We start from the raw sequence: 24737 nt of genomic DNA, 5'->3' as shown, positions 1-24737 counted from the left end.
TGCCAATGCATTATTAAACAATTTTACTGCATCATTAAGGAATCTGTTAAAACGTTTTTTAGAAGTGTCGTGTATTTCTTCAGTTTGCTGCATGATTGGCTTGCAAATGGTCTCGTTGATATATGCTACATGACCAGTTAAGAAATATTACCAGTGAAGAACATTTTGAAATAAGGTGGTAGGCAATCAAGTTTGCAGCAGCTATTTATCATTCAGAATTTACTGCTAAGCTAGTGATGTCGCTTCTAAATAGAAGATCAATAGGAGAAATCTATTAAGAATAGGAGGGCAGGGGAAATGCATAAGGTGGTCTTATCTAGGCACTGAAATATAGTAGTGATCAAAGACCTGGCATCTGTTTTTTCTGCATCAGGTTTTATGGGCAGGATATACGTGCTAGTGCTATCCTGTTGGGTGATGTTCCTTCTCCTGCTCAAGCAGAAGATCTTTATGAGATTCTAGCATCCTTCACTGAAGAGTATGAGAATGAAGAGCAAAAAAATAATCCAGGAAAAACGGTAACGGTACAAGGAAGGGTTTGTGCATTTCTTTCTCGCAGGCTTTTTTCTCTTCCTGAACTGTTTATACTCAGTGGTAATGGTAATGTTAGTGTTCTCCTGGCATTCTTAAGATCTCTATTGGATGCTTACAAATGTAACGCATAGCAGATATTTCATAGAATCATAGAACGGTTTAGGTTGGAAGGGGTCTTAAAGATCATGTAGTTCCAACCCCCCTGCCATGGACAGGGACACCTTCCTGTGCATAACATTCAACTACACTGTTCAGTATTCCCCTGCTAGGCAGTTCTAGAGAAGTATGTTGCTGGTTTGGCTTTGCATCATCTAGAAAAAACTATATATGCTTGTTTTCAGAACAATGTATAATCAAATCTGAGGTGATGATTAGAAAAGTTTCTTCAACCTATTCCTAATCAAGTTAATCTGTAAATAACGAGCATACCAGGTTTGATTTGGTACTCTTCTAATTGTTCTACTTTTTCTGGCTTCTATTTAATCACATTTAAAATAATATAATTCTCAGTATTATAGAGGATGACTTTTTGATTGATGTTACTGATGGACAATCACTAGTTTTGTCTTTATTTAACCCATAGTGAATTACTCTATAGTCATGTGTATGTCACTAGTTCTGTAGTGTACTTCTTTAGTTCATACATTTTCAGTGTAACTTGACGTACCTCTAGAGTATGAAGTTAAAATCTACTTCCAGGTCTGATGCAAGTTATTTTAAAAATGTATACATTTTAGGTAAATGACCCACCTGCTAGACCACCATCAAGACCAGAACCACATAAACCTGCTGTTGGGCCAACACCACCAGGTTAGACAACACCGTGATAATGATTGATTGATCTCTTTATAAATGTAGAGCATTAAGGCTAATTAAAGTTATGCAATTACTGTTGTAGTAGCTGCCTGTATGAGAACATTTTTTTTTATATATATTCTCCCTTGGGCTAATACTGAGAGCATGTTGAGATAGGGCCATGAGCAATAAATGGTAAAACCTTTTTTTGTTTGTTTTGTTTGTCTTTTCTCTGACAGATTTTCTATAAAAGTAGTGTTGGTTTAGTTACAGAAGTAATTATTCAAGTAAAGCATACATGTTTGTTGGATATATAGAAGCCCCTTAGTACAATGACACTTCTTAGTAAAAAGTCATAGTTCTACTAGAAACTACTAGTCCTACTTCTAGAAACTTCTGGTTTCCAGAAACTTAGTTTGTCTGTTAGGTTGTCGTTTCTTTGAACAGAGTTCTTACAGTTGAGTGGGGGAGACAATTTTTGTCTCTAATAATTCATCTACCAAAATACTCACATTGAATGTAAGGCAGTATGCAGCTTCTGTTGTTAACTTGATTTATTTATATGGACAAGAATAGAAGGCAAGATCCTTATTTCTTTCTCCTGTACTGCTCCTTAGATAACTGCACTCATTTTGGAACTATTGAACACGTTAGAAAAACAGCATATGAAATACAACAACATAAGTTGGTATATCATATAACTTGGTACTTAATTTTCTTTCAGCTGAGAAGAGCTCAAACAGGCTTTATCCTGAACTTCCAACTAATTATGCCTCTGCGGGTAAGTACTAAACTTACACAAGTTTTATTAATACAACGTGAATCTGAAAAGTCCTAAAAGTACTTTAGAAGACGTCTTCCAACATCTTCACAGTCCTTTATTATCCATGTGTTAAAATGAGATTTGGTCAGATATGCTTTCCTGAAAATATTTCATAAATATGCTTCATATTCCTTGGCTTTACATTCCAACAAAAGATGAGTCTTATTTTATTTTTCTGACCAGCAAAAGTTTTTTTGCTTTATTCAGTGAGCTTGAAAAATACACCCAAACTAGCAAAACTGTTTCACGTTGCCATCTAATTGAAGTGAAAAAGTAAGATGATATAACAAGCTTGCGTCCAAGCCCTTATGCGAGGCATTATAACTCCTGTTTTAATTAAGAATTACTTCCACAGATCATATCTGATTATCCTGGCATAAACAGATTTCCATTGCCGTTATACTCCTCAAGTTTTTTAAGACGTATCTGCATTGTACCAAAAAGATAGTATTTGTTTGGTATTCTATTCTGATTCAGTTAAGCTTAAAGCAGTTTAAAGCAGCTCTAATAATGAATCTTGTAGTATTTGCAACGTAACTCTTGAGCTGTGGGGCCCATCATCTGGAAACGTGTGATCCTTTAGCTACATTTCCTAGGGTAGGTAGGTATAATGGCCAGTGCAGGGGTAAGTTTTGATACTGAGCAACAAACTTGTCTGGGTTACAAATAAGGAAAGGAGATGAGTTTCCAGTTTTGGGGTGTGGGTGGAGGAGGACTAAGGTTGACATTATGGTCAGAGGATTTAGTTTTCCAGCAGTTACAAAAGTCACAAAAGTTGAAGCATTCATCCATCTCATTAAATGAAAGAAGAACTAGACTTGCAGATGAAACATTTTTAATTATGTTTTATGTACGCCTGTATTATCTAGATAGGTAATGTAATATAATCTATTTCAAATGCAAGAAGAATGCTACATGAAAAACATGTTTTTCTAAACTGATAATGCAATCCTTGACTCAGATGCAAGTAGTGTTTTCATGTAACCGAATAACACTTGAACTTAATGCACTTAGCTGGAAAATGAGGTTCAGAAATGCTTTACATTTTTTCCAGATACTTAGAAATATCACAATTTTATTGAAAGAATAATATTTTGAAAAGACTTTTTGCAGTTCTGGAACAAAAAGAAAAACCTCATAGCTCATATTGTGATTCAGTGAAGTTTGAAGTTTTGCATCTGATAGGTAATGTGTTCCCTTTCAGGAGAATTTATGAAAAAGAGAGTGGGTCTATGGCTACAATATTATAAGACAAAATGCTATTCCTAAACTCCAGTGGTTCTCCTTGTAGCAATATATTTTTATTTTTTTTTATAATTAGGAAAGAGTAATGATGTGGTTTACATCTTTTAAGCAGTAATAGGAGTTGCTTTAAAAAAAATCTTGAGAACTTGTGCTTGTATTTTCTAAGTAATTGAGGTTTGGTTTTTGTGGTGGTGGTTTTTTGTTTGTTTTCAGATTTCTCTTGGACACGCTGGAATTTCTTAGCTTTCATAAGTACTTGAATCAAATGCTATAAAATTTAATTTTATCTTCAGGAAAATGTGTGCCTCTTCTTTAGATTTTTTGAACTGAATGAATTATCTATCTGCAGATACTAACTCCTTAACACTATTGTGTATAAAATCATTACTCTCAAACTTGATTACAATAAAAATTCGAGGAAATCAGAATATGAATTGTAACTAACTTTCTTCAGCAGAAACTTTTCATTTTGAAAACATTACCAGATTGTTAGTGCACCATCAGGCATATGTTTGTGTTCCTGTATACTGAAAGAAGTATTATATCAAGCTTTCTGATAAAGAAGAAGAGGCAGACAAGAAATTTATCACAGTGTTTTAGAAGCTGAAAAAAATCTTCAGTGATAGTTTGAGTGATTTTTTTTTAACATCATAAGAAATTCATACCTTCATGTATTAATTTGCCTGCAGCTTTTCAGAGACTTTTTGTTCCCTCTTGTTCCCTTTGAAACACTTGTTCTGTAATCAAATCAACTCTTGATCTTCCTTGATCTTTCTTTTGATTGCTAAACAGACTGATGAGCTCTTTGTCCTTAGTAATTTTCTTTTTTCCTCTCAAATTTTAAATAGTGCTACAAATAGCAAATTCAGAGATGTGAACTCACAGACATCACTATGGTTTTTGGAAGCCCAAATCCTATTGAATTTAGACCAAACTCTACTCCTCATAATTTTATTACGTAAACCTTCTTATGTATTGCTAATCCATGTTGAAACAGTTGAACCAATAAATATCAAGGCTTTCTGACTAGGTGGTGCCGTGAAGTTATGGCAAACTCAATTTGTTTTTACTAAATCAGTGGGATGCTGCTTTTCATGGTTACAGTTCTCCAAGAGTCAGGTCTGATGCAATTCTCTGTAATTTTAGAGATGATCTCAGTGTGTCTTTCAATAATCTCTGAATGACAGCTGGATAAAGAAATTTATGAAAATTTGTTTGCTGTGAGAATTCTAAGAAAGACTTTATGCCTCCTTAAGCATATTTTGTCAAGGAAATTTTAGGGTTTGTATATTTCCTTGTTTTGTTCGTATGTTATGGGGTTTTCTGTGACCAGTTACGGACTGGTTAATTAAGCCAACAAAATTACATGGACTAAGAGTCCAAGAGATGTAAAGCTTGAACTGCTTTGCAGCCCTCTGAGTTCGATATCATCATTTTTACTTGTGACCACCTCCTGTTTCATTTATTGTTCTTGTGTGTTCTGCAGTTCAGTTTCCATCTGATTTACGATCCTGGCGGTTTTTGTACTTTTACCTAGTAGGATGATACTGATCAAATTCAGGGAAATTATGAAATATATAGTGGCACTGCGACACCATTCTAGATTTCTCTGCATTAGTATCTCAAATTATGTGTACTGCTGAGCCTGGTTAAACACAATGTAGTGAAACAATTGAGCTTTTAGTTAGAGCTTCTGAAAGAGGGCATCACTGTGAATGTGTTTGCAACTTCACAATAGGCTTGCTTTGCTAAGTGTGTATTGAAGCATTTAGTTTTCTTTTTTTTCTGATCAGCTTCTCTTAGATTTAACAAAACTAGTATTAGCTTAGAACAACTCAAATTTAACTGGAAATCTGGCATACAGCTATTTATATCAGTTATGCAGTTCCACATTTAGAAATCCACTGATTAAGTAAATAACATCTGACAACTGCACTGCAAAAGAAATGCAAGTGGGCCTAAATCCTCTCTTGATGAGGCACCTTTTTTTTTTTTTTTTTTTTTGTGATCTGAAAATTAAATAGTCCATGGGAACATGACTTATTTCTGTCACTGAGACCGGCTTATATTTTGGAAACACTGGCCCTGAGTCATTTTCATAGGCATTAGCTTGTATACTTCAAATCTATCCAATAATGGGAGTATGAGAGCTTTGAGATAAACATAATAGTATATTCCACCTGAAGAAGTGCTGATAAAAAGTCATCCGTTCAGTCAAACTTCCTGTATTTTTCCATGATCTCTGTGATGTTACAGTTCTAGCTTCCTGTTAGGTAAGGAATTTGACTGGTTAAGTTGTTTTCACATTGTCTCTTCATGTTGAAGTGGAGTAGACTTGAATGAAAGATAATGATTTAAAAAAAAAAAAAAAAAAGTGGGTAAAATCAAGTAATACACTTACATAAAATTGGTTTATGTCCATACTCCTTCAGGCACTGTGGATGTGTGCTGTGTATTTGGAAATGGGTAAGAAAAAAGCTTTTCATTTTTCAGTACATGAATTATTCCTTTTCCAAATAAGGCAGAAATTTGCTGTTGAATCAAGTAGAACTATTTCACATTGGAAGCAAGAACCCTCATCAGGCTGTGTAATCTCTTCCTTCTATTTTATATGAAGAGGAACTCTACTAGATTGTTGACCCTAAAATGAATAGGAAGGTTAGACCAATACATATTTGTTTCAGAAAAATTTTATGGCGTGTGATATATGAAGTTTTTTCATGTTTACTAAGTTAGTAGATAGACAATGTCATGAATACTTAACCTCCTGTAAAGTACCTAACGTATCTTTTTTTCTTCTGAGTTTTAGCTGAGCTTGGTCTATTTTTGTGGGTTTTGTTTCTTTTTTTTTATGGCAAGGCTTCTGACATGTTTGTATTTAGTTACTGGAATAATAAAACATCTATCTGGTGGTCCCAACGGTATTAACTTTCTTGCTATTATGAGCTCTTTCTTAATACTAACCAAACCCAGGAAATCCCAGGAAATTATTTTTGAGACTATTTTTATCTCTGAATCACTTTTCTAGGATCATACTATTACCCTTGTGAATGTTATAAATCAGATAATCAAGCTGCTTATGGCTTATGATGTGGCAAGCTGAGATGAAAACATAGCATTCAGGAATTCTTCTGGTCATAATGAAATAACTTGCGTATAATCAGCTAACTCAAAATACAACAAAGCATAAGAAATTGAGGTCAGATGTGTTAGGATGATATTGGGGTCTTCCTGATATGTGCATTTGTTGGTGGAGAACTGTAATGATAAATATGACCTAGAATCATAGAGTATCCTGAGTTGGAAGGGACCCTTAAGGATCATCAAGTCCAACTCTTGACACCGCACAGGTCTACCCAAAAGTTCAGACCATGTGACTAAGTGCACAGTCCAATCTCTTCTTAAATTCAGACAGGCTCGGTGCAGTGACCACTTCCCTGGGGAGCCTGTTCCAGTGTGCAACCACCCTCTCTGTGAAGAACCCCCTCCTGATGTCAAGCCTAAATTTCCCCTGCCTCAGCTTAACCCCGTTCCCGCGGGTCCTGTCACTGGTGTTAATGGAGAAAAGGTCTCCTGTCTCTCGACACCCCCTTACGAGGAAGTTGTAGACTGTGATGAGGTCTCCTCTCAGCGAAGAGAAGTGCACCTAAACGAAGTGCAGTATTTTTTTTTTTTCCTTGGATTTTTTTTAATGGCTTGGAATAAAAATTAGGAAGTTAGAGCCAATTTGTAGGAAAATGATAGTGTAGTCTGTTTTTTTTTTTTTTAAAGAAGCAAGCAGCATAAAGATAATTCTCATTCACAGTAGTTAAAATTTGAAGTTGTTCATGTGAACATACAAATGTTAAATAGTGTGAGAAAGATAATTCTCATTCACAGTAGTTAAAATTTGAAGTTGTTCATGTGAACATACAAATGTTAAATAGTGTGAGCTAAAGACTTTGTCTGAGGCCCTTTTAAAGCCCACAACTTGATATTTTAGCATGTTTATGAAATATATGCTTAAAATTTTATTTCAAAGTATTTATTTCTGTAGTAGTAGGACAAAGACAAATTCAATTTGCTTTCCTATCTATTTATCTATTAAAAACAAGAAAAACAAACAAAAAAAAACATTAGGAGTATGGGAGTTTCTGCTCCATTAATGCTAATGGAAACCAAGCAGGACTTAAGTACCTCTAGGAGGTGATGGGTACACAAGAGGTCTGTCCAGACAGCAGGATACTGAACTGTGTTTGATTGACTTGTGATAAAGGCTGATACTGATCTAAGAGATGCAAATCATTTTATAGTTGTGGTTGGGTGAATAAGATGAAGTTTTGATCTGTCTTGATAGTAAGAACTAGAAACTTTTCTATGTCTGAAAACTGTCTTTTTGAGAACATCCTGTCCACCACACAGTCCCTATCACTCCCCTTATCTGATGGGAGGTCAGTAAGATAAAACGCTGCATACCATTTCCTGGAAGGATACTGAACATCAACTTCACACTAGTGTTAAAGGAAGCCTCTGATAATAAATACCATCCTTTCTTTGGGAATTAATTAGGATTTGCTATGACCAAAAAAAAAAAAAAAACACTTCATACTTTTCCATAAGCAGCAAAAAGAACAGGGCAAAATTAGTATTTCCCCAAAAAGTGGTGTTCACTATCCTAGAGGGACCTGGGGACTATCCAAGGGACCTGGGGTCTTGCATCTACCTTTGCTCTACTATTTCAGAATTGCATTATGTTGATCAGTCAGGTAGGTGTTGGTGATTGAACCAAGAAGGTAATTCGTGCTTTGGGAAAAATACTCAGTTCCTGAAAAGCAAACAGGACGCCTTGCGAAATTAAATCAAACACCAATATAGATTTAGTATGGCAAATAACTGTTCTATGAATGGTATAAAAAATACTTCTTGCTTTTACAAAGATATGATTTCAAGAAACTTCTTACCTAAATGGTGGTAGAGTAACATAATAGCAATGAGAATATACTTACTGGGTCAAGAATAAGCCATAGCATGGATTTCAGCAGCCCCTAAACCCATTGACCCAACTAAACTGAACAAGGGGTTTCTGAACACTGTATATATCTGCATGTCATTTTTATGAAAGTGGTAGACTTCACATTAAAATAGTTAGGAGATATTCACTGGCTTTTTCTACAGAAAGCAGTTTGTGAATCTTTTTTTTCTAATGACTTGAAATCTTTTTGTGCTTTTCATCTAAATTTATTTTTGGAAAGATTAAATCAGTTTTGTCCCATGCTTCCCTGCTCTTTAGCTAAAATATCTTTTCTGTTTTATTCCTTTCCTAGTAGTAACTTCTTTCATCTGAGTTTTATTCTGTAAAGCTATTTTTTTTCTCCCTTGGAAACAAGCTTTCTATCCTTCATCAACCTGTTCCTCATCCAGTTTTGAACATTGGTGATGGGAATTGTCAACAGGACTTCAAACAAGGCCTTGTACAATAATATTGTTTTCTGTGCTTCCATATAAGATCTCTTTTTCTCATTAACTTTTTTTCTAAACAGTCCAGAGAAGTTTTTGTCTATGCCAGGCTGGAAAAAAAGAAATTGGTCAGTATTTACAAAATGTTAGTGTAGAATCTGTGTGGAAATTGCCTAGAATGAAATTGGGCTTCCTATTGGTTTTGTTTGTTTTCGGGCTGTAAATTGCTTTTCAGAGTAAGGTAAAAGCTAACTTTGATATCAGGTAAACCAGTGCATGTTTCAGTAACATAGTAGCAGAACTTTTGAATCTGACAGTAGTGATTTAAGAAGCAAAATAGAGACGTATTCAGGTTGGGATGTTAACTCAGAGTGTGTAGTGGAAACGCAGAGCATCTTGTCAACGTAATAAAAGATCTGAAAATTGTTCCTACACAGTCAAACTGACCTGAATAAAACATTGTTCAGTTCTCTTTACTGTATTTTTTCAGAATATGAATGCTGCGCTTAGCATTGCGTCTCATATTTTCCAGTATGATTTCATCCAACCTATTATTTGCATTAATGTTTTCTTGAGCATAATAAAACCCTTGACATTGATATAGTTTATTTGACCATTTCAGTTTGAATGAAAATTTAAATGTTTTTTGAAAAGGCAGAAAAAAAAATCTAAAAAGTAATCAGCAAAAATACTGTTATGGAATTGACTCTTACAAGCAGGAGGTGTTTTTTTATATCCTAAATATCAAATGCATCCACAGATGCTTGACAAAAAAGGCACTCTTTAATGCAAAAGCTGAGTGTGCTGAAACAAAGATAGAAAGCGTTCCATCAGCAAATGAAGATGATGAGCCAGCATGTTCCTCATGGAACTCAGAAACAGTGAAATGTGTTCCTATTGAATGAGCTTAATTTGCACAGTAACTTTAAATTTTAATATAGTCAGGTCTGCTTCAACTACCAATTAAACCATTGGTTTTGTCTGTGAGGTGTGATGCAAGCAGCTGGCATGAAAACTTCTTTAAAATGGTCTGTTTCCAGAATATGTGGAAGAATTCAAAAATACTTAAGCCTCATTCTGTGTTTTGTGTGTGTGTGAAATGTATAAATACATTTATATATGTATATATACACATAAAGACATGTATAATCTCCATTATATTGTTTTTTTTGCATTTATTGCTGAATTTCTGTCTGTTCAGTCTGTGGAGTACTACTGTGGATAGTACACCGTGCAGGCTACATCTGTGCCTAGCATTGCTTCGTGCTCTCTTTAACATCTGATATTAAACCTGGATTAATTTTTCCAGTCATCATTTTCTTCATTAATGGAGAACATGGGTTATTCCCAAAATCAACTTGAAGGCTTTGTAACCAGACTGAGCACTGAAAACCTGGATGAGGTACCTACCTGAACTATTACGCAATGTCTAATTCTGCAAGTAATTCAGAAAATAGGCTTTGCTCAGACAAGTCCAATGAAAGTAGAAGAGGGCTCAACACTTGTTTTCACCTGCTTTTCCAGGACTGGGGCATACATTTAGTACTGAGACTTACTAGAGAGTGTAATTCCTGGAATGATGCAGAACTTTCTTGTTATTATCCAGGCTACCCTGAATGAACTTTATGAAATTGTCTTAAATATACACTTAAATGTAAAGCTGCTCTTAAAACAAAAAATCCCCATCTTCCTTGAACAACCTGTTCCAGTGCCTCACCACCCTCTGCATGAAGAACTTTCTCCTAATATATAATTTTCTCTTCTTTTAGTTTAAAACCATTCCCCTTTATCCTGATACTGTCTACCCATGTAAAAACATCATCCTCCATCTCTTTTTATAAGCCCCCTTTAGATAATGAAAGTCTGCAGTGAGGTCTCCCCAGAGACCTCCAATCTCTTCTCCAGGCTGAACAGCCCCAGCAATCTCAGTCTTTCTTCATAGGAGAGGTGCTCCAGCCCTCTGATTCTCCTAATGGCCCTCCTCTGGACCCACTCTACCAGGTCCACATCCTTCCTGTACTGGGAGCCAGACCTGGATACCCAAAGTGAGGGCCTGACGAGGGCAGAGTAAAGAGAGACAGTCACCTCCATCAACCTGTTGGCCATGCCCCTGTTGATGCAGCCCAGGGTACAGTTGGTCTTCTGGGGTGCAAGAATCTTTTTATCAAAAAGTAGAGAAAGACAAGTATTTTTGTTATCTCAATGCATGGTCTCCTTTAAATAAAAACAACAGCTAAGGCAAGAGAATATTTGTTCTCAGAGTGATTTGCTGAATATCATGGCTCCTGACCTTTGATCAGATGAGCATTATTAGAGATTAATTGGATCCATGGTGGCATATGACATACTTCAAGTATTTGCACAGAAAGACTTATGCTCATATCTGATTATAGCAGCTTAGTACCTGTAGATGTAAAATGTCAAAACTTCTGTACGTATTTAGACCACCTCAACCATCTATTCAGTCAGATCTGATTCTTGTTTTGTGTATGCTGAGGGTTTTTGAGGTGACTCTACATTTAAAAATAAGTAATGCTGTTAAGAAAATTAGCAGTTTAATGTCTATAAGACAGTTGAGAGTTCACTTGCAAGATTCCTGACTTGAAACGTGTAGCTCAGATCCATTTCCCAAACAAATGCTGGCTCATTATTTGTCCAGAAACAGCTAAACTGAAAATTTTAAGTATCTATATGTCTGCTCTTTTCTAAAGGCTCAGCTTAAAACGCTTTCTTCTCACGTTAAAGGCTGAGAGAGGTGGTATAAGAACATGGAAAAAGAATTGCAATAGGTTGAAAAAGGAACTGATCGGTGTTCTGGTGTGTTTCAAGAACTGAAAGAATTACGTTCATGACTTGTAGTGTTTAGGATACAGTGGAGCTACTGTTTTTCTGTGTGAATGGGAGTTTATCACACTTTTTTTTTTTAAGTAGGCGTTAACACCTGGAATATTTTGTTGCCATACAGAGCCTGAAAAGTTAATTTCTTCAGAGAGTTCTAATGTGTAACATAGCACAGTATGCTTCTGCTTTACTCCTGTCTGCACCACCACCACCTGACGTTTCATTTTGTCTTGTGAGAAGAAAGCCATGACGTGTTCTAGTTTACAGCCCTAAAGGTCCTCTTCTCTGTTCAACAACTTGTATTGCACTTTCTTTTACCTGTTGTCATATATTCCTTACTTCACTTTCATCGTGCCTTTAAAAACGGGGGAATTGTCACATTCCAAGGTGCTACTGCATTCAGCCTATCTTTCACTATACATGATGATAAAGCCAGAAAATGGACATTGCCCGATAAATACCCAGTAGTAAGCCTTAATGTTATAAGGTATTTTGTTTCTTTTAATTGTGATATTGTAACTGAGATAATATAGGAAGCTGACTTAGCTTTTGGGCAGCCTATCTGTGAATATGAGCTCAACATCACCTATGTGGGTTTGGGCCAAAGTTGATATTACCTAAACAATAGCTGTTACGAATAGCAAAGCCTTGGACTTCAAATAACATCAAAGAATGGGCCATTATCTGCATTAAACTTCTACATCCATAAAACGTGATGAAGTCTACACATACAGTCCATTAAACCTCAGAAGGTCTTAATCTCCAAGATGCTGCTTTGCCAGAAGTCAAGTGAAGTAATATGCTATATCGGTCAGGTTTTTATTATTGCATGTGATCATAAGTAGATATTTTTGAGGGAGTGTTTTTTCAATATTCTACAACCTCACTGTGGAAGTATTTTTTGTTTACATTCTAGCAACCAAGTGAGCTGGTTTTTTTTTGTTTTGTTTTTCATTAATGAGTCGTACAGTATATGCAAGATTTTTTGTGGAGAGAATACTCAAAATGGTAGTCACATCAAAAGCAAACCATGCATTTTCTCCTTCCATAAAATAATACTGTTTTCTGTTCCAGTTTTCATAATTTGGATTGTTTCTTAAACTCTTGGCTAGAAAATCAGTTGTACCAAAGGACTTTCCTTTGTTTTGTGGTGCTCATAGTTGGTGATAAACATACGATTACATACTTTTGTAACTTTGTTTCTTTACATTCCGGACCGTCTTCTGAGTTTTCAGAGGTATTCTATGCATTTTTTATTGCTGTCATAACATAAATGAAATAGTTTCCATTGTTTTGTTTCCAGGGAGACGTATCAAAAGGCATACATGCGTTCTTTGAGACAATTGAACTAAGATTGTCATTTAGAATATCAAAGCACATCTTTGGTTCTTTGTTTTAACACATTAGAATATGACTAACTAGATTTTTTTTATGATCAAAACCACTGCTAGTCCACATATCTTGAATTTTTAAAAATGTAATAATGAGGTAGGTTCTGCGATACACAAAATTAGAGGACTGGACAGCTTGCAGAAAACGGGTATGTAGGAATAAATAATGGTTCCCTCAAATCCAGCTAAGCCGTATCTCTTTGTTACACGCGTGCTCTCTCAACTCCTTTACACCATTTCTTGGACTACCTATGACACAATTCACCTAGGAACTCAAATCTCTGCAGGGCATAACTTTATGTTCATAGATTATTTTTATAGGTGCTGTTTTACATAGTAGTTCAGGACTCTAATATAATGGAAACAGAGAGGGTAAATTTAGATATAGTAAAAGGTAGATATTTCTGAGTATGCCTGATCATACATAACTAAAGCCTCAGATTTTCCTTACATTCTTGAAAAAGGTGCCTTACCACTGAGACATTTTCAGCTTCATAACTCTTTGAAGAAAAGAGCATTATATCAGACAGCGGGCAGTCCAACTACTGTGTCCATATTGGTGATCCAGCACACGATTTAGTGCTTTGACTTCAACCTGGTTAATGCTGCCTTGAACTGTTTTCTAATGTACTATCAACAGGTCAGTTTTAGGCCCGTTTCCTTACTCTTTGTAATAGCCGCCCTATTTAATACATGTGCTGGTATTTTTTCTTAAGGTCAGGGAAGAGATTAAGACCCTAATTGAAAGATTTCTTTCCCTGGCTTCCTTTTTGTCTGTTCTGTAACCTTGGAACAGATTTCATTATTGTATATAGAGACTCCTCTTTTTTCAAAACCTACTAATACTAAAATAGTTTATGGAACTGATGGCTTTTGTGGATTAATGATGTCAAACTAATGAGGAACATTTCTGTGTTCAAAACTGTATTATATTGTTTGACTCTGGTTCTAGGGCGTGGAATACATCAATTCACATTCAAAATCTATAGCTCTCAACACTGAAGTTTCTTCAAACTGACACATCCACTTTCTTTTGATTTCTCTTAGTCTTCATTGTTAGATGTGTAACTTCATTATTGTTCTTCTATATACATTAGGCTGGATATTAGGAGAAATTTCTTTCCTGAAAGAGTTGTGCAGCATTGGAACAGGCTGCCCAGGGAAGTGGTTGAGTCACCATCCCAGGAGGTCTTCAAGAAACATGTAGGTGTAGAACTTAATAACGTAGTCTAGTGGTGGACTAGTCTAGCGGTGGGGTTAAAGGTTGGACTAGGTGATCTTACAGGTCTTGATCCATTAGCTTTGTGTTGTTTATCATTTATTCTGCAGCCTTGGTTCACTGCTATGTCACTAATACTTCTCTCATTCTTCTATCTCAGCTTTCTGTGGCTTCCAGTTCCTCCAGTGTTCTCTGCTGTCCATCCCCTTCATTTTTTTTGCTGTCTGCTGATTTCTTCATTCATGACTTTATCTCCTCATCAAAAGATCTGTTCTGACAGTCCTCTATGCTGATTCATCTCTCTTTTTTTTTTACTTTCATATTCAAAAATAAATCCCTGGTCTCCACAGAATGTACTCTGTGTTCATTAAGTTCTGTCACTCTTCTGCATAAAGAGCTCTGCTCTTACTGGTACAGCAGTCAGTTACCTATGGGCATCTTTCTGCAGAGGTAGGGCGATGATGTTTACGTTTGGAATTCACCTTGTATGGAATGGTAATATTCTATTTCAACATTTTGAAGAAGAATTAGGGAAAATTGAACAGGTGCAGAGAAGAATAAGTACAATGACTGGAGCAAGAAGTCACTGATATGAGGTAACTAAGTTATTTCTAATGCAATAGCCTGAAGATTTGAAAAATGTTTATGACAGTAAACGCATAAGGAAGGTAAATGCCAAGAAAGAAAGGTTTCATCCAAAGGCTAATGTTGACAAAAATAAATAATAATAATAAAAAGATGTAAACTAGTAGTGAATTACTTGAAGCTGGACTTAGCCACTGGGGGAGCAGGACTCTGAAATAGCCTCTCCAAAGGGCTAATGGGGGCAAAAAGAGTGGCCAGAAAGGTGGTTTAATGTCTGCCAACACACTAACCGAAGTCTCAGAGAATGTGCTTTGTGTAGTTCCATGCTTCTGATCTCATCTATATACAGGTTGTCTTTCATCTAATAAAGCCTATAGTTAACCATATTGTTACCTTCTTTTATATTTCCGTTTGCAGTTCCTTAGTATTGTGTTTGACCATCTTTAAAGCAGCTTCTCTTGCACCCAGCTGAAATGATTGGCTCCAGCTATGCTTACAAATTAAATGTTGTAAGGAAATGTACTTGAGTACTGAAAGTTTATCACTTTTTCTACTGAATTTTCAGCAGATTCCTGGCATGATTTTGATCTGGGAAAAGCAGTGGGTGTCAAATGAGTCCTTACTAGTCTTGGAAGTTACATATGCCAGCACCTGTCCCCAGTAGGCAATCTGAATGAGGCTACCTTGGTTTCAAGACAGTGTAATACCATAAATAGGGCCATACTCTGACATTTGGCCTTGGTACTACTCCATTCACTGATGCAAATATAATACTTCCAAGTCTCTGGTGACTTCTTTATAATCATGTATTAGACATTGTATTCCGTCTTCCATTAACCTGATAGATAGTGATCATGTGCTTTCCTTGTAACATTCATGCTCCCTAAATTCTATTGCTTGGCTAAGTCTATAAAAGTCTATAACTGCCTTTATGTATATAGTTCTTGTGTGTCACTGAGAACACCTCTTTATCACCCCTCCATTTTTCTGTTAGGATTTCCCAGCCAGCTACCCTTTGTCCCTTTTTGTTTGCTAAAAAACATTTTCTGCAAACACCTCATAACAACCTTTGTCCCAGATCCATCTCTTTTTGCCTTTTTCTGGCACTCCTTCATTAACTAATTATTAATTCAAGCTAAAAATGATGAAATAGAATATGAAACTGCCTGTTGCTGATCACTACAGAGCATGTGTGATTTTCAAGTTGATTTTTTTGTTAAGAACTTATTACCTTCTAAGCGATGTGAGTCCTATAGATCATTCTCTGGATACAGTTTCAAAGACTCAGCCTTTTATTTCCATCTCTGTTTTTGTCCTGTTATGAGTCAGTTGTTGCAACATCCTTCTCTGACCTTTGCAAATTCAATATTCCTTTACTCTCACCTAGATGCAGTTCCCTACTTGAAACTTAATATATTGCCCTATTTGCCTGCTTAAGTTCTTTTTAAGTTAAGTGTGTCTTGTAGTTCAAACAGAACTGAAAGATCTCCCTGTCAGATCCAGCTTTCATCCTGTTCTTGTGAATTTTACAGACTGAACTTAGTGGTTTGCCTACTACTTCAAGCGTAAGCCATTTCTCTGCCTACATTCAAACCTAATCATAGCCCAGTGCTGCTGCATTCCTTAAGTAAAAATTTTAGGTCTTTGGTTCTTTGTCCTGAGTTCTAACCCTAATTCAAAAGCTGCTCCTGTCATTAGTAGTGACCCTGAAATCCTCAGAATTTACTGCAGGATATTTCTTTGCGCATACCCTGCCTTCCACATTCTAAAGCCATGTACTGTATCCAGTAGAATATGCATCTCTTCAGTCCTTGCAGTTCCTACCCAAATTTTATACAAAATATAGCTTAGTATGTCTTATCAAAATATGAAGGAGTGCCAGCATCCATCATCACTGTAAGAAGTGAGCCTATTTAAACCCCTATTAACAATGAATCACAGAATATCCTAAGTTGGAACTGACTCACAAGGATCTTCAAGTCCAACTCCTAACTCTTCACAGGACTACCCAAAAACCAAGCCATACAGCTGAAAGCATTGTCCAAACGTTTCTTGAGCTATGTCGGGCACCCATACCACAGCTATAAGAATGGAACAAAGTACTGTACTGAGGAACTACTGAACTACTAGTTCCTCATAGTAAGAACTAAAGAGTCTCCAGTACGTTATTGTACTTATTTTAATTGCATCAAGTTTCTCTTCCTGCAGTTTCAAAAGCTAAAACAAACCCAACTCCCCTACCACCACCTTCACATTGTTTGTTGTTGCAGGACAACACGACAGCACACTTCCAACTAGACAAGTTCAAAATGTATTGTTTTAATTTCACTTGACCAGACTCTACATTTACTTTAAGATTTGGCTGTTCATTTTTTTTTTTTTTTTGGCTTTTATAAACCATAATCAAGTTAACTGTGCACATTCATTGGTACATGTGGAAATAGAAACTGTTGCTAACTGGATCCTGTAATCAAATTCTAATTCCAACTTTAAAGCTCTGACTGTAATGCAGTAACTCATATTTAATTCAGAATTAACCATAATTAATTTGCTGATCTCACTCTATCCTTCACTTGTCTTGCAACGATCCACATCTAGCTCTGTTTATTGTGAGTGTATCAAATCCAGAAATATAATGCTTCATCTCATTCTTGATATTGCATGTCCACCAATTAATCTTTCTCTTTGGCCCTTGCCTTACTGAACTCTGATCCTAATCTTAACCTTAGCAGTAGCTCAGTCTCCCTCTCAGACCTAGGGTAAACTGATTTACTTCTGCAGAAAGAGTAACCATCCTAGCTTCTAGGGGGACTTCTAGTGAGTTTAGCATTGCATTTTGAATTCCTGTTCTCAGGCTAGCATTATCACCACAGTGCGTATTTGTCCTCTTTACCAGATCAGCAGTTAATCAAGCTCTTTAATAAAAATCATTAATTAAAACTCAGCAATGGCTATGAGCAGTTTGACCACTAATCTTCACTATGAGAGTGGACACTTGTGCAAGAACTGTTACAGAGAAAGAATGCTTGGTTCATATAGCTGAAACCAAAACCAGGTTTCCAAACCAGGAAACCAAAAGTCGTTTGTTACTTCGTTAGAGACAGATAATTTGCTGGTAGTGTGATCAATATCAGTGTTACAGCAAGTAAACCAAAATACTTCATAACTGCAAAATGTTAATAAACACCTCAACTTTCTAGGTGCCCTTTATAACTAACCCTCCACATTTTTAATTGCACTTACAGGCACACATACACTTTGTGTTATGTATAATTGTAATGGCATTTACAGGCATGCATGCATATCAGGTGTGCAGTTTTTCATTTGTGCACATCCAGCCTCGCTGGCAGTAGGTGCTGCAAACATGTTGTTCTACTTGCATGCACCTCTTGTTGGAGATGTGGGTACTCCGGCTCTGTGTGCTCTCACAACCCAATGATCCATAAGCTGGCAAGAAAGCCCCACTACAAGGCCATGTGTGCATGAAGAGATGTCTTTACTGCTTTCACCCCATGTTGTCACTCCTGTAGATGGGTGCAGAATGGTCACAGTGCTTGGTGGGGAGGTTGCTCTGCCTGGGCTGGACAGAGGAGATTCCAGCAGGGTGACTTGTAGTGGTATCAAGTTGGGTTTTGACTACTGCTGTTTCCAGTCCAGACTCTCTCCCTACCACTGCAAATTTTCATGCTGCTTTTATACTTCTTCCTAAAGTGACTTGAAGTTTCAAAGTCTTCTTGAGGATTATCTCTTACTGTTGCATTGAGCTAATACTTGTCTTCCTCTTTAATGTGTCCCATTGGGAACTGATGATAGTCTTCCTTTTTAACGTGGCAGTTTGGGGCAAACATCCTTCAGACAGTTTCGTGTATTTAATCTATGCACACATATGCTATTCATACTTACAATTGTATCTTTGCTGGTGGTGCTGTCCAAACCATTTGCTAAAGGTGGCCATTAAAACCTATAAAATCTTCACTGCAGCTGGCGCCAGTTGCAGGACCAAGTAATTAACCTAGTTCTTCAGGCTATTTTACGTTTTTTCTTGAACTTTAAACTCAATACTAATCCTTTCCAAACAAAAGCCCAGTGTCCTGTGACAGGTAAACAACTAAAATTTGTCTGTTCACTGTTAGATACAGCTCTCATCCTAAACTCATGAGCAGTAACTGAGGCTTTCAGTCCGTGTTAACACTATATGCTACTGATAATAAGCCTTTGTGATACTTGATATATTTGTTTTTCAAAGCATAGATGTTTGCGTCTGTCTCAATCCCTTAATTGTTTTCTGACATTTTGTCTGTTTGTTGATTTTCTCTTATTTCTGCTGCACAAACAGGGTTCATGTGGTTGCTTAGTTTTCTAGGTCTCCATTTAACCAATGAGAATTCTGTTGGAGCTTTTCTGTAAGCTGATACTTTTTGGTGGAGCTTTCATGTCAGTAGTATACAACTTCTGTCATGTCTAATGCTGGAGATTCATCTAGCTCTACCATTTTGTGTGGCAGTTCCAGTCACTTCTCCCTATTTCTTTACAAAATATAGAGCAAATAAAATTTAGTACATTGAATGTACTACTCATTCAGGTTGATTTGTAAATGACAAAAACCTAAGACATACATTTTAAAGTTTGTACAATAATTTTGAGTAAGGTAGACAGGCTCTTCAGTTTCAAAGAAAAATAAATCTACCTAGACTATTGTATTTTCATACAGTATGTTGCATGGCAATGGAAACAATTTTACAACCTTTTCAACTTCAAAAGAAACCAGACCCACAGCCCATTCTTCAAAGCAGAGATTTAGCAGAAAGTGCATAATAGATGGATAATCAATAATGTGATTATGATCTCAGTCATCAGTACCCTTGATCAGTTGATGTGTCTGAGGTGACAACTGAGTCATAGGGCTTCTTTAATTAGTATAAATGTAGCAAGAATACCTTTCCTATAACAACTTTCTTGAGAATGTTTTCACTCTGCAGTAAGTGTACTGTAATTTAGAATAGCTTTCTCTCTCATTTGCTATGGGGCTAGTGCTGCAGAGTACATGAGACAGTAGGTTCACTCTAGTTTATACCTCATCAGGTCCTTAATCCATAGCAGTGGTCAGAAGTCCTTAGCAAAATGTTTGTATCATTATAGAATATAAAGATGAATGAAAATGATATTGTGGGCAGAGCACATACCATGTCTGTGTATGTTAGGACAATGCATATGAATGCTGGCTCCTGCAGTAGTAGATCTTCAACCAGAATTTCTGTATTTCTGTTTTGACCACTGTGTTTGTAGAACTGTGCTCTGTGTATTCAGATACCATTATTAAGGACTTTCCAAAATGTAATTTGTTTCTATTCCAGTATGCTTACTCATAAATCTCAGTGATTTCAGTATCATATGCTGTATGTAGCACTGTAGCACCATCTTGTGTGAGCTGCAAATGTTCTTCCAATATATGCATTCAGTAATCTTCATGTGTATCTATTACGATTGCATTTAAAACTATTTAAATTTTAACAATACATTCTAAAAATATATTACAGTGGAATTTGAAAAAGTTTCACGTTCTCATCTGCAGAATATCACACCTATCATAATACAGTATAAGATGTATCCACCTGAGTTTATGTAATGAGGAAACAAGAACATTAAACAGCTTCTCCTTACAATACATGTGGCAGTTTTCATGATGCCACAAGATGCCTCTTTGTTAGAATGCTCCGTATAAGTATGAGGTATGGAATGCTGCAATCTGAAGGTAATAAATATGTGTTTTATGTGGTTTATACCACCAGAATACAGAATTAATGCACAGAGATTAGAATCTTGGTGAGAAATAAAATTAAACTATAGTAGGGAAATAGCTGCTATGAAAAATTAAGTTGGAAATGTTGTAAAACACCTGACGGTCATAAAGCTGGAAAATGCTTTTAAATGATAGTATGTGTCAGTTGGGGCAAGTATTTGGAAGCTGTTGTTCATAGTCAATTGTAGCACTTTGAGGTTTCAGTATGTTTGGAAAGATAGACATGCAAAGGAGCAACAGGTGGGACGCAAAATGCATAAAACATTCCTGTTCATATAATAGGACAAGCAATAATTGGAGATATGATTGTGGTGCATCAAATACTCTGCAACACTTCACGTGTGCTTTTTTTTGCTCCACATTTTTGTGCTTTGTGTCTAGGTTCCCTTCATTTTTCTTCATACTTTTGCTGAGCCAATTTCAATATACTCAATAGTTTGTATAAGAGGAATGATAGTTTAGTCCTGGAGGTAACTGCTACTTCCATCATTGCTATGAGTCCAGCATATTAAAGTGATGGTGACAGTTCTTCTGTTAAATGTAATTAAAAGAGGCTCTTGCTGTCAACTTCCCTTCTTACCACTTTCAGTCTTTTGTTTTGTTTTGTTTTTGTGCTATCCATTATCTTGTTTTTCTAAGTGTGTTAACATTATGCAGTAATAAATATATAGTGACTCTAATTCTCCTTGATTGATTGTCCATTTGAACATTTAGGCAATGGGAAATGCTTGTAGCTAATATGTAATATAAGAATTTGTGGCCTTCATAGGAACTTGGCACTTATAGCCATAACTGCTGCCTGAACGTGGCATAGGGGTAAACCACAACCCATCTTCTCTTGTATATGCAAATGAGTCATGACTGTTCTCATGCCCTGGCACCTAAAGAGTACTGATTCCCAGTATCTTCTTATTGTTCTTCAAGTAAAAAGGAGTAAAAGTCAAAGCCTCTTTTACTTGTGTTTTTCCCTATGATTTCCTCAGTCATACTATCTAGTTTCAAACCATACTTTCCATGTGAACACATCATATCATCCTGACTCCATCATGTTTGAATTCTTGGAGGAAGATCATGAATTCCTGAATATTTCGTCTGGAAGGGTTTCAAGCGTGAAAGTAAAAAGGATATTTAGAAAAGCTTTATTGCTGCCTTTTTTGGTAGTAACTGGTGGAGGTAGGGAGCTATTAAACACGGGCATTCTTGTCTGGTTTTGTTTTCACACCAAAAGACGTAGTGACGCATGACTTCAAATTATGAATATAGACAGAGAGAGAGAGATTGTGTGATCAAGAAAGACAGCGTTTGACTTCATTTCAGTCGACATTGTCCTAGCCCATGGCCAAAAAATTTTGCATCAGTCTTTGATGATTGTTACAAATTGTTGTGATGGGAAAGAAGCTAGTCTATGGAATGAACATATATATTGACACATTGGAAAAAATAGCTATACTTTTTATGCATACGTTAGTCGTTGTTGTCCTCTCTGTTCCTTATTTTTTGAGAGAAGTTTGTATTTGGGCTGGAAGGGCACAAAAAGGTTTTTCTTCTTTCATTTGAATTGATAGAAGCAACTAAAAGAAAAATTCTGTGGATATTGTTTGTTGAGGACAGACTGACAAAAAAAAAAAGTTGTAGTGGTGCTTCTCTCACCATCCTTTCTTGCTCTGAACTTGAAATGTGTAAACCAAGAGGATCTTGGGTTTCTGCTTTTGCAACAGAATTCTAGCAGCAAGCATGACTTGGAGATGCAGTCAACGCTGGAAACCTTCAGTCTTTGTTTGAACATACGTGCAGCCACTACGTCCATATAACCAATACATCCTGAATTATCTCCATGTAGCTACATAAAGGTCTTTTTTTTCCTCTTAACTAGTCTTCCATTGCACCTCATAGGTGTTTTTTTTCACTTTTGGATGTGTTCATGCAAGAGGTTTAACTGTTTACTAAATCAACATTGAAGCTACCTCATATAATTCAGGTAGTTAATAATTGTTTGCTCTCAATTCCTTTAGCAAACTGAAGATGTTCACTTAGACTGAAGGTTCAATTGTAATAAACATTGAGAAATAGGCTAAAAAATGTTTGCTGAAATGGAGACTGAATAATGGTATCCAAGACTTTAGATGATTTTCATACTAGATCAGAAGACTTATGACATGTTTCTAACCCCAACTAAGGAGTGAAAGTTATGTAAGAGGTTGGTGGAAAGCGAATAAAAGCCATTTTTATACTTGGTCTAAAATACCACTATACAAGACAAGTCCTTTCTGGTACATCAAGCGATAATCCGTTCTTTCTGCTAGCACGTTTTTTGCAACATGCAAGATACACTGAAATCCTAGACACTGTAGGCCCAGTGGAAAGAGAAGGGATGTGCTGTGAATATTTTGCATTTTGCTATTTTATATCTCATGTACTGATTTTTTTTTTTTAAAAAAAAAAAAAGGCAAAATTGCTGCTATAAGTTTCACATGTTGTGTCAAGAAACTCACATGGAACACAGTCCAAAACCAAAACCCAGAAGCTGTTCTGTTGAGCAATCTTTCAGTGTATTGGCACTTTCTTCAGCACACCACTTTTATTCCTCCTGTCTCCATGGAACAATATGAATCATTCAGAGAAAACTGCTGATCTTTATTTTAGGCAGAGTGCTACTTTATGAACTCGGTTATGTTGATAAGCTAGATTCCAAATTTCCTGTACTAAGAATGTAGTGGAAACCATGGGCTTTTTCATCTGCAGTTGATACACTCAGATAAATTAGATTGATATCTTTGTTACTGTTTTCTACTGTATTTAAGAATATTTTATTCAAGGATTTACTGTATGTGCAATTTAGTAATTTCTCTTTTATTTAATTTCTTTCACTTCAGGTAACTCTTCGAGCAATTCTGTAGAAGTGACAGCACTTTATTCATTTGAAGGACAACAGCCAGGTGACCTGACTTTCAAAGCTGGAGAGAAAATCAAGGTCACAACCAAAACAAGTTCACAGTTTGATTGGTGGGAAGGAAGAGCAGGAGAAAAAACTGGCATCTTTCCAGCCAATTATGTTGCCATGAGTAATGACTAAGCTTGTATAGAAGAAAATGTTGAAGCTAACTATATTTAGACTAAAAAATATATTTTAATTTCTCAGAATTTGTCTTAAGACAAATTCAACACAAAATTCAAATGCATGTAATGGCCTTAGCTTTCCGTTAAACTTATTTCTTAAATAAACACTAGGTGATGGTCAATTTATGATAAAATTTTACTTTTGGGTCAAGTTGCTGTATGAAAAGTACTCTACTTTGCATCTAGTTTCAATTCTGTCATGCTATATGCATTTATTTTTTAAATGAGGGAAAACAGAAATAATTTAAAACTAGACATGCTGAAAAATACTAGCTTCCTTTAAATTATGATTTATGGTCTCTTAATAAAAATACCGTCAAATTTGCATCAAGCTATTTGAGTTTGAGTTCTTTACTAAACACATGGTTATTTTTTCAGGTATGGCAGAAGAAATTATTACCTTTACTTGGTTTTAAAAGTCACTTTAGCCATTGCAGTTTTTCTTAGTAACTACTTTAGGTCTGGTCCCCAGTACAGATCAGTGCAGCTGACCTGCTGTTATGATCTACCAATCTATCAGGTGCTGTTTAGCTTTAAAGCATCCCACCTGAAGGGCAAGGCTAAGCCTAGTATAGCAGTAGACTTATCATTAGAAAATCATTCAGTTCCAATCACTGACAAAAATTTCTGGACTTCTTTCAGACTGGGTCACACATTTTTGACAAACAAAACCAAAAATCAAGTGTGTTTACTACATTACAATGAAAGCCTTTCCTATGCTTTGCCTGACAGACAAGGTAAATGTGTATGATCTGTCTTCACACAGATATCACCACTGAACGTCCATACGCTTTACTGCAGTTTTGTAAGAAGGTACTTTCCAGCCAGCTGAAAAGTGTTATATAAGCATAACTGCAGTGAAAGTGTTAGTATACGTTTTCTGAAGGATTGTTGTAGCATCTGCCAATCTTGGGTAAACCAAAAAACTAATTCTGTGTTTGTCTATTTTCA

The 24737-nt window shown here is 36.1% G+C and overlaps 1 protein-coding gene across 2 annotated transcripts in view; it reads left to right on the top strand.

Annotated features, from left to right (window-relative positions):
• The window catches only part of SH3YL1 (SH3 and SYLF domain containing 1), a 44403-nt gene extending 20286 nt beyond the window's left edge, over positions 1-24117 (top strand). The window contains exons 7-10 of one of the 2 annotated variants that reach the window (XM_035321062.1): positions 374-524; positions 1272-1344; positions 2054-2110; positions 23543-24117. In XM_035321062.1, coding sequence (XP_035176953.1) covers positions 374-524; positions 1272-1344; positions 2054-2110; positions 23543-23742 — 481 coding nt within the window. In that variant the 3' untranslated portion in view covers positions 23743-24117. Of the gene's footprint in view, positions 1-373; positions 537-1271; positions 1345-2053; positions 2111-23542 lie in introns of both variants that reach the window. The other variant, XM_035321061.1, reaches the window with a different exon arrangement.
• Positions 24118-24737: the final 620 nt, after the last annotated feature.

Source organism: Oxyura jamaicensis, chromosome 3, assembly GCF_011077185.1.
Source record: "Oxyura jamaicensis isolate SHBP4307 breed ruddy duck chromosome 3, BPBGC_Ojam_1.0, whole genome shotgun sequence".
Lineage (NCBI taxonomy): Eukaryota > Metazoa > Chordata > Aves > Anseriformes > Anatidae > Oxyura > Oxyura jamaicensis.
The sequence above is the reverse complement of the archived record's forward strand: the minus strand, read 5'-3'. Positions and strand labels throughout refer to the sequence as shown.